This window comes from Trichomycterus rosablanca, chromosome 7 (genome assembly GCF_030014385.1).
Source record: "Trichomycterus rosablanca isolate fTriRos1 chromosome 7, fTriRos1.hap1, whole genome shotgun sequence".
NCBI lineage: Eukaryota > Metazoa > Chordata > Actinopteri > Siluriformes > Trichomycteridae > Trichomycterus > Trichomycterus rosablanca.
The window spans coordinates 3955803-3968397 of NC_085994.1; the positions used below are offsets into that span (position 1 = coordinate 3955803).

The 12595-nt window shown below is 45.0% G+C and overlaps 1 protein-coding gene across 2 annotated transcripts in view; it reads right to left on the reverse strand.

Annotated features, from left to right (window-relative positions):
* Positions 1-12595, reverse strand: part of fbxl17 (F-box and leucine-rich repeat protein 17) — a 376795-nt gene that overhangs the window by 216004 nt on the left and 148196 nt on the right. For both annotated transcript variants that reach the window (XM_062998260.1, XM_062998261.1), the window contains exon 7: positions 1946-2076. In XM_062998260.1, coding sequence (XP_062854330.1) covers positions 1946-2076 — 131 coding nt within the window. The remainder of the gene's footprint in view (positions 1-1945; positions 2077-12595) is intronic.

Below are 12595 nucleotides of genomic sequence, written 5' to 3' on the forward strand. Positions count from 1 at the left end.
AGTTCATTCAGAGTGATCATGGGCCTCTTGGCTGCATCTCTGATCAGTCTTCTCCTTGTTTGAGCTGAAAGTTTAGAGGGACGGCCGGGTCTTGGTAGATTTGCAGTGGTCTGATACTCCTTCCATTTCAATATGATCGCTTGCACAGTGCTCCTTGAGATGTTTAAAGCTTGGGAAATCTTTTTGTATCCAAATCCGGCTTTAAACTTCTCCACAACAGTATCTCGGACCTGCCTGGTGTGTTCCTTGGTCTTCATGATGCTCTCTGCGCTTTAAACAGAACTCTGAGACTGTCACAGAGCAGGTGCATTTATACGGAGACTTGATTACACACAGGTGGATTCTATTTATCACCATCAGTCATTTAGGTCAACATTGGATCATTCAGAGATCCTCACTGAACTTCTGGAGTGAGTTTGCTGCACTGAAAGTAAAGGGGCTGAATAATATTGCACGCCCCACTTTTCAGGTTTTTTATTTCTAAAAAAAGTTTAAAATATCCAATAAATTTCGTTCTACTTCACGATTGTGTCCCACTTGTTGTTGATTCTTCACAAAAAATTACAATTTCATATCGTTATGTTTGAAGCCTGAAATGTGGCAAAAGGTTGAAAAGTTCAAGGGGGCTGAATACTTTTGCAAGGCACTGTACGACATTAAAATTCAAGCATTTTCAAGGATTTCCAGCACCCGTACGAACCCTGTTACTGTTTCTCAACTGATTCTCACCATTTCTCAGCTAATTCTTATAGTATCTCAGGCTGATTCTCACCGTTTCTCAGCTTATTCTTACAGTTTCTCAACTAGTTCTTACAATTTCTCAGCTGATTCTCACAGTTTCTCAGCTGATTATCATCATCTCACAGCTGATTCTCAGGTTCTCAGCTGATTGTTGTTGTTTCTCAACTAGTTCTTACCATTTCTCAGCTGATTCTTACAGTTTCTCAGCTGATTATCATCATCTCACAACTGATTATTAGGTTCTCCGCTGATTTTTGTTTCTCAACTAGTTCTCACCATTTCTCAGCTGATTCTCAGTTACTCAACTAGTTCTCACCATTTCTCAGCTGATTCTTACAGTTTCTCAACTAATTCTCACCATTTCTCAGCTGATTCTCAGTTTCTCAACTAGTTCTCACCATTTATCAGCTGATTCTTACAGTTTCTCAGCTGATTGTTGTTGTTTCTCAACCATTTCTCAGCTGATTCTTACAGTTTCTCAACTGATTCTCACCATTTCTCAGCTGATTCTCAGTTTCTCAACTAGTTCTTACCATTTCTCAGCTGATTCTTACAGTTTCTCAGCTGATTATCATCATCTCACAACTGATTATTAGGTTCTCCGCTGATTTTTGTTGTTTCTCAACTAGTTCTAATCATTTCTTAGCTGATTCTGTTTCTCAACTAGTTCTCACCATTTCTCAGCTGATTCTCAGTTACTCAACTAGTTCTCACCATTTCTCAGCTGATTCTTAGTTTCTCAACTGATTATCACCGTTTCTCAGCTGATTATTAGGTTCTCCACTGATTTTTGTTGTTTCTCAACTAGTTCTCATCGTTTCTCAGCTGATTCTTACAGTTTCTCAGCTAATTCTTAGTTTCTCAACTGATTCTCATAGTTTCTCAGCATCTAAAGCTGCATAACACGACTTTGAAAGCGCACCACCCCACAGCAGGGATAAATACAGCTAAACTTAGATACCCGTGGATGCTTTCACAGTGGATTTGATGGTTTTCGGATTTGCCAAGAATCTACAGTGAGTGCAAAACACTTCTCATATAACCGTCCCCTTAGACAGCAGATCTGGACTGGAGTGAAGTTTACAGTACAAAACAATTCAGTATGGAAATTATGCATCTGGCAACCCTGTGTCCAGAATTTTAGGAGAAAAAAAGAAAAGAGGAAAAAGAAACCTTCTGAGCGGTAATGGTTTGATTTACGTACTTATCGTTGATGCTCCAGTTGAGGCAGAGGTTGAGGGAGCTGAGATTCCGGCACTTTCTCACCACCTCCATCACCGTCTCGTTGTTTAGCTCTGAGATGTGCCGGAGATCCAGACTGCTCAGGTTCCTCAGCTGGAACACAGAAAACGTACACTAAGATGAACTGCTCTGTATTAAACACAAACGTTTATACACACACACACAGGAAAGGATTCAGTATCTGCTGACTGGCAGGGTGAAGCCCGAACACTCAATAAATACTTTTTATTGGAAAGTAAAACAAGTTTTGAAGAAAAAACTGAGCACACTGTATCATTAGAGCAGATTAAGCTACTGTGGCTGTAAATGAGGTTCATAAAAGAACGTTTAAGGTTCGGCGTGCAGTGTTTTGTTTCCGCGGCCTCATTTGTTTGACTTTCTCCGCAATAAAAGGCATTTCGTGATACAACACCAGATAATTATTATCCTCCGTTTGTACGACTCCTCCACCGACACGTCGGCCCGCGCAATTCCCCAGGAAGTCGTAAATTTCATCAAAGAAAACATTCGGTGTAATGAACAGACTAATGCCTTCGGAGGAATAGTAATAATAACTAGAGATGTGCATTTCCGGAGAAAATGCGAGTGTGATTGCCGTGTGCTGGTCGGGCGGGAGCGCGTAACCCAATGCTTTATCCAAGTTGGGGTGTCATCAGGGGGCTTTACGATTTAAAATTGGAACGGCGTCGATATCTCGAACTTTCAAAAAATGAATGGAAGTGAATGGAGCCGGAAACCGGGCGTGGCAGGTGGGCGTGGGTTCGAATCCCCATGCTGTACCCATGTTGGGGCGTCATCAGTGGGCTTTACGATATAGAGTTGGAACGGCGTTGTTATCTCGAACTTTCAAAAAATGAATGGAAGTGAATGGGACCAAAAACCGGGCGTGGCAGGTGGGCGTGGGTTCGAATCCCCATGCTGTACCCATGTTGGGGCGTCATCAGTGGGCTTTACGATATAGAGTTGGAACGGCGTTGATATCTCAAACTTTCAAAAAATGAATGGAAGTGAATGGGACCAAAAACCGGGCGTGGCAGGTGGGTGTGGGTTCGAATCCCCATGCTGTATCTGAGTCGGGGTTACATCAGGGGGCTTTACGATATAGAGTTGGAACGGCGTTGATATCTCGAACTTTCAAAAAATGAATGGAAGTGAATGGGGACAAAAACCGGGCGTGGCAGGTGGGTGTGGGTTCGAATCCCCATGCTGTACCTGAGTCGGGGTTACATCAGGGGGCTTTACAATTTAGAGTTGGAACGGTGTTGATATCTCAAACTTTCAAAAAATGAATGGAAGTGAATGGAGCCGAAAAACGGGCGTGGCAGGTGGGTGTGGGTTCGAATCCCCATGCTGTATCTGAGTCGGGGTTACATCAGTGGGCTTTACGATTTAGAGTTGGAACGGCGTTGATATCTCGAACTTTCAAAAAATGAATGGAAGTGAATGGGACCAAAAACCGGGCGTGGCAGGTGGGCGTGGGTTCGAATCCCCATGCTGTATCTGAGTCGGGGTTACATCAGTGGGCTTTACGATTTATAGTTGGAACGGCGTTTATATCTCGAACTTTCAAAAAATGAATGGAAGTGAATGGGACCAAAAACCGGGCGTGGCAGGTGGGCGTGGGTTCGAATCCCCATGCTGTTCCTAACTCGGGGTTACATCAGTGGGCTTTACGATTTAGAGTTGGAACGGCGTCGATATCTCAAACTTTCAAAAAATGAATGGAAGTGAATGGGGCTAAAAACCGGGCGTGGCAGGTGGGTGTGGGTTCGAATCCCCATGCTGTACCTGAGTCGGGGTTACATCAGTGGGCTTTACGATTTAGAGTTGGAACGGCGTCGATATCTCAAACTTTCAAAAAATGAATGGAAGTAAATGGGAACAAAAACCGGGCGTGGCAGGTGGGCGTGGGTTCGAGTCCCCATGCTGTATCTAAGTCGGGGTTACATCAGTGGGCTTTACAATTTAGAGTTGGAACGGCGTCGATATCTCAAACTTTCAAAAAATGAATGGAAGTGAATGGGGCTAAAAACCGGGCGTGGCAGGTGGGTGTGGGTTCGAATCCCCATGCTGTATCTGAGTCGGGGTTACATCAGTGAGCTTTACGATATAGAGTTGGAACAGCGTTGATATCTCAAATTTAAAAAAAATGAATGGAAGTGAATGGGGCTGAAAACCGGGCGTGGCAGGTGGGTGTGGGTTCGAATCCCCATGCTGTATCTGAGTCGGGGTTACATCAGTGAGCTTTACGATATAGAGTTGGAACAGCGTTGATATCTCAAATTTAAAAAAAATGAATGGAAGTGAATGAGGCTGAAAACCGGGCGTGGCAGGTGGGTGTGGGTTCGAATCCCCATGCTGTACTGAGTCGGGGTAACATCAGTGAGCTTTACGATATAGAGTTGGAACGGCGTCGATATCTCAAACTTTCAAAAAATGAATGGAAGTGAATGGGGCTAAAAACCGGGCGTGGCAGGTGGGTGTGGGTTCGAATCCCCATGCTGTATCTGAGTCGGGGTTACATCAGTGGGCTTTACGATATAGAGTTGGAACGGCGTCGATATCTCAAACTTTCAAAAAATGAATGGAAGTGAATGGGGCTAAAAACCGGGCGTGGCAGGTGGGTGTGGGTTCGAATCCCCATGCTGTACTGAGTCGGGGTAACATCAGTGAGCTTTACGATTTAGAGTTGAAAGGGCGACATTATCTCAAACTTTCAAAAAATGAATGGAAGTGAATAAAGTCAAAAACCGGGCGTGGCAGGTGGGCGTGGGTTCGAATCCCCGGGCTGTATCTGAGTCGGGGTTACATCAGTGAGCTTTACGATATAGAGTTGGAACGGCGTCGATATCTCAAACTTTCAAAAAATGAATGGAAGTGAATGGGGCTAAAAACCGGGCGTGGCAGGTGGGTGTGGGTTCGAATCCCCATGCTGTATCTGAGTCGGGGTTACATCAGTGAGCTTTACGATATAGAGTTGGAACGGCGTTGATATCTCGAACTTTCAAAAAATGAATGGAAGTGAATGGGACCAAAAACCGGGCGTGGCAGGTGGGCGTGGGTTCGAATCCCCATGCTGTATCTGAGTCGGGGTTACATCAGTGGGCTTTACGATTTATAGTTGGAACGGCGTTTATATCTCGAACTTTCAAAAAATGAATGGAAGTGAATGGGACCAAAAACCGGGCGTGGCAGGTGGGCGTGGGTTCGAATCCCCATGCTGTTCCTAACTCGGGGTTACATCAGTGGGCTTTACGATTTAGAGTTGGAACGGCGTCGATATCTCAAACTTTCAAAAAATGAATGGAAGTGAATGGGGCTAAAAACCGGGCGTGGCAGGTGGGTGTGGGTTCGAATCCCCATGCTGTACCTGAGTCGGGGTTACATCAGTGGGCTTTACGATTTAGAGTTGGAACGGCGTCGATATCTCAAACTTTCAAAAAATGAATGGAAGTAAATGGGAACAAAAACCGGGCGTGGCAGGTGGGCGTGGGTTCGAGTCCCCATGCTGTATCTAAGTCGGGGTTACATCAGTGGGCTTTACAATTTAGAGTTGGAACGGCGTCGATATCTCAAACTTTCAAAAAATGAATGGAAGTGAATGGGGCTAAAAACCGGGCGTGGCAGGTGGGTGTGGGTTCGAATCCCCATGCTGTATCTGAGTCGGGGTTACATCAGTGAGCTTTACGATATAGAGTTGGAACAGCGTTGATATCTCAAACTTTCAAAAAATGAATGGAAGTGAATGGGGCTAAAAACCGGGCGTGGCAGGTGGGTGTGGGTTCGAATCCCCATGCTGTATCTGAGTCGGGGTTACATCAGTGAGCTTTACGATATAGAGTTGGAACAGCGTTGATATCTCAAATTTAAAAAAAATGAATGGAAGTGAATGGGGCTGAAAACCGGGCGTGGCAGGTGGGTGTGGGTTCGAATCCCCATGCTGTATCTGAGTCGGGGTTACATCAGTGAGCTTTACGATATAGAGTTGGAACAGCGTTGATATCTCAAATTTAAAAAAAATGAATGGAAGTGAATGAGGCTGAAAACCGGGCGTGGCAGGTGGGTGTGGGTTCGAATCCCCATGCTGTACTGAGTCGGGGTAACATCAGTGAGCTTTACGATATAGAGTTGGAACGGCGTCGATATCTCAAACTTTCAAAAAATGAATGGAAGTGAATGGGGCTAAAAACCGGGCGTGGCAGGTGGGTGTGGGTTCGAATCCCCATGCTGTATCTGAGTCGGGGTTACATCAGTGAGCTTTACGATATAGAGTTGGAACGGCGTCGATATCTCAAACTTTCAAAAAATGAATGGAAGTGAATGGGGCTAAAAACCGGGCGTGGCAGGTGGGCGTGGGTTCGAATCCCCATGCTGTTCCTAACTCGGGGTTACATCAGTGGGCTTTACGATTTAGAGTTGGAACGGCGTCGATATCTCAAACTTTCAAAAAATGAATGGAAGTGAATGGGGCTAAAAACCGGGCGTGGCAGGTGGGTGTGGGTTCGAATCCCCATGCTGTACCTGAGTCGGGGTTACATCAGTGGGCTTTACGATTTAGAGTTGGAACGGCGTCGATATCTCAAACTTTCAAAAAATGAATGGAAGTAAATGGGAACAAAAACCGGGCGTGGCAGGTGGGCGTGGGTTCGAGTCCCCATGCTGTATCTAAGTCGGGGTTACATCAGTGGGCTTTACAATTTAGAGTTGGAACGGCGTCGATATCTCAAACTTTCAAAAAATGAATGGAAGTGAATGGGGCTAAAAACCGGGCGTGGCAGGTGGGTGTGGGTTCGAATCCCCATGCTGTATCTGAGTCGGGGTTACATCAGTGAGCTTTACGATATAGAGTTGGAACAGCGTTGATATCTCAAACTTTCAAAAAATGAATGGAAGTGAATGGGGCTAAAAACCGGGCGTGGCAGGTGGGTGTGGGTTCGAATCCCCATGCTGTATCTGAGTCGGGGTTACATCAGTGAGCTTTACGATATAGAGTTGGAACAGCGTTGATATCTCAAATTTAAAAAAAATGAATGGAAGTGAATGGGGCTGAAAACCGGGCGTGGCAGGTGGGTGTGGGTTCGAATCCCCATGCTGTATCTGAGTCGGGGTTACATCAGTGAGCTTTACGATATAGAGTTGGAACAGCGTTGATATCTCAAATTTAAAAAAAATGAATGGAAGTGAATGAGGCTGAAAACCGGGCGTGGCAGGTGGGTGTGGGTTCGAATCCCCATGCTGTACTGAGTCGGGGTAACATCAGTGAGCTTTACGATATAGAGTTGGAACGGCGTCGATATCTCAAACTTTCAAAAAATGAATGGAAGTGAATGGGGCTAAAAACCGGGCGTGGCAGGTGGGTGTGGGTTCGAATCCCCATGCTGTATCTGAGTCGGGGTTACATCAGTGAGCTTTACGATATAGAGTCGGAACGGCGTCGATATCTCGAACTTTCAAAAAATGAATGGAAGTGAATGGGGACAAAAACCGGGCGTGGCAGGTGGGCGTGGGTTCGAATCCCCATGCTCAGTGGGAAGTGAGCGTATCTAAATGCTGTATGTGAGTGGGGTTACATCAGTGGGAAGTGAGCGTATCTAAATGCTGTATAGAAGAGCTACAGTGTGTGTTTGGGGGACGGGGGGGGGGGTAAATACTTTATCTTTAAATCCTAGCTCTCGATTTGAGTATAGGAAAATCCCATTCTAAAAAATGAATGGAAGTCAATGGGACCAAAAAACGCTACAAAAGCGGGCGTGGCACGTGAACGCGCGGGCGAATCAAAAAAGTTGTATACAAGCGCTCCATTCCCGTATGGGCCGGACCATTTGGCGCTGGAACGGGGTCGATATCTCGAAAACTGCGGGAGGAGAAGCACGGACAAAAAACGGGCAGAATAATAATAATATATTGAAAACGAAAATAACAATAACAATAGTGTGCTTGCATTCTGCAATCACACTAACTAGAGAGTGCATTTCCGGAGAAAATGCGAGTGTGATTGCCGTGTGCCGGTCGGCGGGCGTGCGCAGGTCGGGGGTGTGCATGCGTTTAGAAGTGGTGCGGTGCGTGGGGTGTGAATACTTTCTCCCAGACAGGCCACTGTATCTGTGCACAAGCTGTGGTGTGAGCACAAGTTCACTCTGGGTGTGTTTGAGACGCCAAACCTGTAAAAAAATGCATTTCTGCACGTTTGTACTGCTTACAAATCAGTACTCATTCATTTACATGTGATTATCACTGCAGGGGCCATGGTATTGCGCAATCTATGATCGGCTGTGTCTCATTTACAGATTTCAGGCATAGTGCACTCAGACTTCGGTCCCTCTTTTAGCATTTAGCAATTCCCATTGATTTCAATGCATCCGTTAGCCTTGAAGCTAACGGATATAAATATCTTTGTTTCTGTTGCAGCGCGAACGATATGACGCTCACTGCAAAGTCTAACTGCACTATAATTTCATTCTGTGCAGCGTTTTCATCTTAAAAATCACTAATACTTTAGTTACAGACCAAAATAAGTCAGATTTTTTGGCGGCCGCCATTTTCTATTCTCAGAACGGCCTGAAGATGCCGTCTACGTCATCACGTTGACGTTCTGTGGAAAGCCAAAGGTGTCAAGATTTTTGTCCAAAAATTCGGGCAAAAACGGGCATAAATGCCACACGGATGGGCATATCCGGATGATTTTTTGGATTTGGGCGCTAATTAATGACCCGGTCGATCAAGGGTTGGAACGGCGTTGATAGCTCGAAATTCATTTCAAAATGAATGGGAGTCAATGGGGAAAAACGGGCACCTTAAAACGGGCACTGTGCCCACAGTGTTGGTTCGATCAAAAAGTTGTATACAAGCGCTCTATTCCCGTATGGGCCGGACGATTTGGCGCTGGAACGGGGTCGATATCTCGAAAACTGCGGGAGAAGAAGCACGGACAAAAAACGGGCAGAATAATAATAATATATTGAAAACGAAAATAACAATAACAATAGTGTGCTTGCATTCTGCAATCACACTAATAATATGACTAACGGATAACAATAGTATGATTGCCTTTAGGCAATCACACTAATAATAAACGTCCCAAACTACGATCTTCCTCAATCATAGAAAGTTCCACTGATGATCCGGGAGAAAAATAACTGGAGTGGTGTGAAAGCTAATGACTGGGGATTAATGGTTCATTAGTACACAAGAGCCTGGAGAAGATGCTCCGACTCCTGGAGTTACTGTTCACACGTCACTCAAAATGAGCTGCGACTGAATTAGAATAGAACAGAACAAAAAAGAACAGAATAGAATAGAATAGAATAGAATAGAATAGAATAGAATAGAATAGTAAAGAATATAATAGAAAAGAATAGAATAGAAAAAAATAGAAAATAACAGAATAGAATAGAATAGAACAGAACAGAACAGAACAGAACATAAAAGAACATAAAAGAACAGAACAGAATAGAACAGAATAGAACAGAACAGAATATAATGTAATAGAACAGAACAGAACAGAACAGAACAGAACAGAACGCCTATATTTGTTATATACGCATCTACACATGTACAGTACAACAAAATTCTCTGGTAGCTGAGGTCCGAGCACAGGGTCAGCCATTGTACGGCACCCCTGGAGCAGACAGGGCAAGGTTGCCAAACAGTGGTAGCCTGGCAGCGATAGGGCTTGAACCAGCAACCTTCCGATTACTAGTCCTGTACCTTAACCACTAGGCTACAACTGCATTATAAAATGCCTTTATTTGTCATATACACTACAATGAACAGTACAATGAAATTCTTTTTACAGAAGCTGGGGTCAGAGCACAGGGTCAGCTCCACTTACCATATAGAAGCACGTTGTAGTTCTACAATTACTGACTGTAGTCCATCTGTTTCTCTGCATGTTGTTATCCCCCTTTCATGCTGTTCTTCAATGGTCAGGACCCCCACAGGACCACCACAGAGCAGGTATTATTTAGGTGGTGGATCATTCTCAGCACTGCAGTGACACTGACATGGTGGTGGTGTGTTAGTGTGTGTTGTGCTGGTATGAGTGGATCAGACACAGCAGCGCTGCTGGAGTTTTTAAACACCTCACTGTCCCTGCTGGACTGAGAATAGTCCACCAACCAAAAATATCCAGCCAACAGCGCCCCGTGGGCAGCGTCCTGTGACCACTGATGAAGGTCTAGAAGATGACCAACTCAAACAGCAGCAATAGATGAGCGATCGTCTCTGACTTTACATCTACAAAATGGACCAACCAAGTAGGAGTGTCTAATAGAGTGGACAGTGAGTGGACACGGTGTTTAAAAACTCCAGCAGCGCTGCTGTGTCTGATCCACTCATACCAGCACAACACACACTAACACACCACCACCATGTCAGTGTCACTGCAGTGCTGAGAATGATCCACCACCTAAATAATACCTGCTCTGTGGTGGTCCTGTGGGGGTCCTGACCATTGAAGAACAGGGTGAAAGGGGGATAACAAAGCATGCAGAGAAACAAACGGACTACAGTCAGTAATTGTAGAACTACAAAGTGCTTCTATATGGTGTGGTGGTCATAATGTTATGGTTGATCGATATATATATATATATATGAGAGAGAAAGAGAGAGAGAGGGTAGGGGCAGGACTATGTGTGATCATTGATTACGGAAATAATTAGGGCAGTTGTAGCCTAGTGGTTAAGGTACTGGAGTAATCAAAGTGTCGCTGGTTCAAGCCTCACCATTGCCAGCTTGCCACTGTTGGGCCCTTGAGCAAGGCCCTTAACATTTAGACAATATACCGTCAGAGTACGCTTTGAATAATATGTCACCCAACGTCTGGGAAGCAAGCTGCGGCTACAATAACTTGCACACGGGCATCTGAAGTGTGTGAGTATTTTGTACAAAGACCCAACAACAACTCAAGAGTTGAACCAACACCCTTCTGATTCCTAGTACAGTACCCTCCCCACTGGGCTACCTTTGTTGTTCAAGCTCCTGCAGGTGGTAGATCAGACGAGCTTAAAAAATGTTCTGGATACAATGGGGATAAAGTCATAATTTAAAAGATCGACCCCCCTCCAAGCTATACAGACGTAATACTTCAGCACGAGCATACATCAGATGTGGCTGCTGGCGACGTGGATAGCGGTTCTGACAGGGATTAAGCGTTATGTTGTGGCTTAAGTAAACAAACGGCGGAAGAATAACGTCAGCTCTGATGGATCAGGCTAACCGGGTGATTCAGGAGGATGGCTGACCAACATCTGATCTTCATTACAGCCCAGCCAGTGCAGAAATGCTAGGGTTGAAAAATGACCTTCATGATGGGACAGCAGGATTTAGGTGGTGTGGTGCACGTGTTCCTCTACAACGGCGTATAAAAGTGTGTTTTTTTTCAGTCAGAATATGAACGTGTACGCCGTGGTGTATGTGGACACCCAGTCTTACTGCTGACAGGTGCAGGAATTCGTGACATACTTTGGCGCAAAAATTGAGCATACCGAAAATGTTACCCATCCAAGAGCACTGTGGGAAAATATTCTTTCCAACACTTATTGCCATGAGCGAGTGTAGGCGGCGTGATTGATGGAATGTGAACGATGAACCTTGAAACTATTCTTGCTATCACAGTGTAGGAGTTATTTGCTCCCTGTGTCCGTACCAGACTCCTCCAACTCTCACCTCACAAAAAAATGCCATTAGGTGACATAGCTACTCAAAATCCTCTCTAGGTGGGACTGACTGAATCCATGAGTGTCGTGCTCTAAGATGGATTGAAATCCTGTCACATCTTTGCACCTGGCATTTGTACGTAGGATCTGGACCCACTGTGACCCTGATTAGGGTGACTTGCTTTATGTGATCAATGGTAACGTTACAGAGAGAGGGAGGGAGGGAGGTCACCTCCTGGTTGGTTGAGGTGCCAGAGAGGTGCCATTTCATAATACCAGTGCTTCTCTGCACTGTGAAGTCCATAAATAAATGGTTTTCAGAGTGTGACGTTTCAGACTGGACCTGCAGTGACATCAGAGGTGTTCACAAGTCACAAAATACATCCGAGTCGAGTCACAAGTCTTTAGGCTAGAGTCCGAGTCAAGTAACGAGTCTTTAGGCTAGAGTCCGAGTCAAGTCACGAGTCTTTAGGCTAGAGTCCGAGTCAAGTCACGAGTCTTTAGGCTAGAGTCCGAGTCAAGTCCCAAGTCTTTAGGCTAGAGTCCGAGTCAAGTCACGAGTCTTTAGGCTAGAGTCCGAGTCAAGTCCCGAGTCTTTAGGCTAGAGTACGAGTCAAGTCACGAGACTTTAGGCTAGAGTCCGAGTCAAGTCACGAGTCTTTAGGCTAGAGTCCGAGTCAAGTCACGAGTCTTTAGGCTAGAGTCCGAGTCAAGTAACAAGTCTTTAGGCTAGAGTCCGAGTCAAGTCACGAGTCTTTAGGCTAGAGACCGAGTCAAGTCACGAGTCTTTAGGCTAGAGTCCGAGTCAAGTCACGAGTCTTTAGGCTAGAGTCAGAGTCAAGTCACGAGTCTTTAGGCTAGAGTCCGAGTAAAGTCACGAGTCAATATAATATACACAAAACATATTGGAAATGTAGCGTAGAAATAAACAAATTATCTGTAAGTTCAGATAAAAA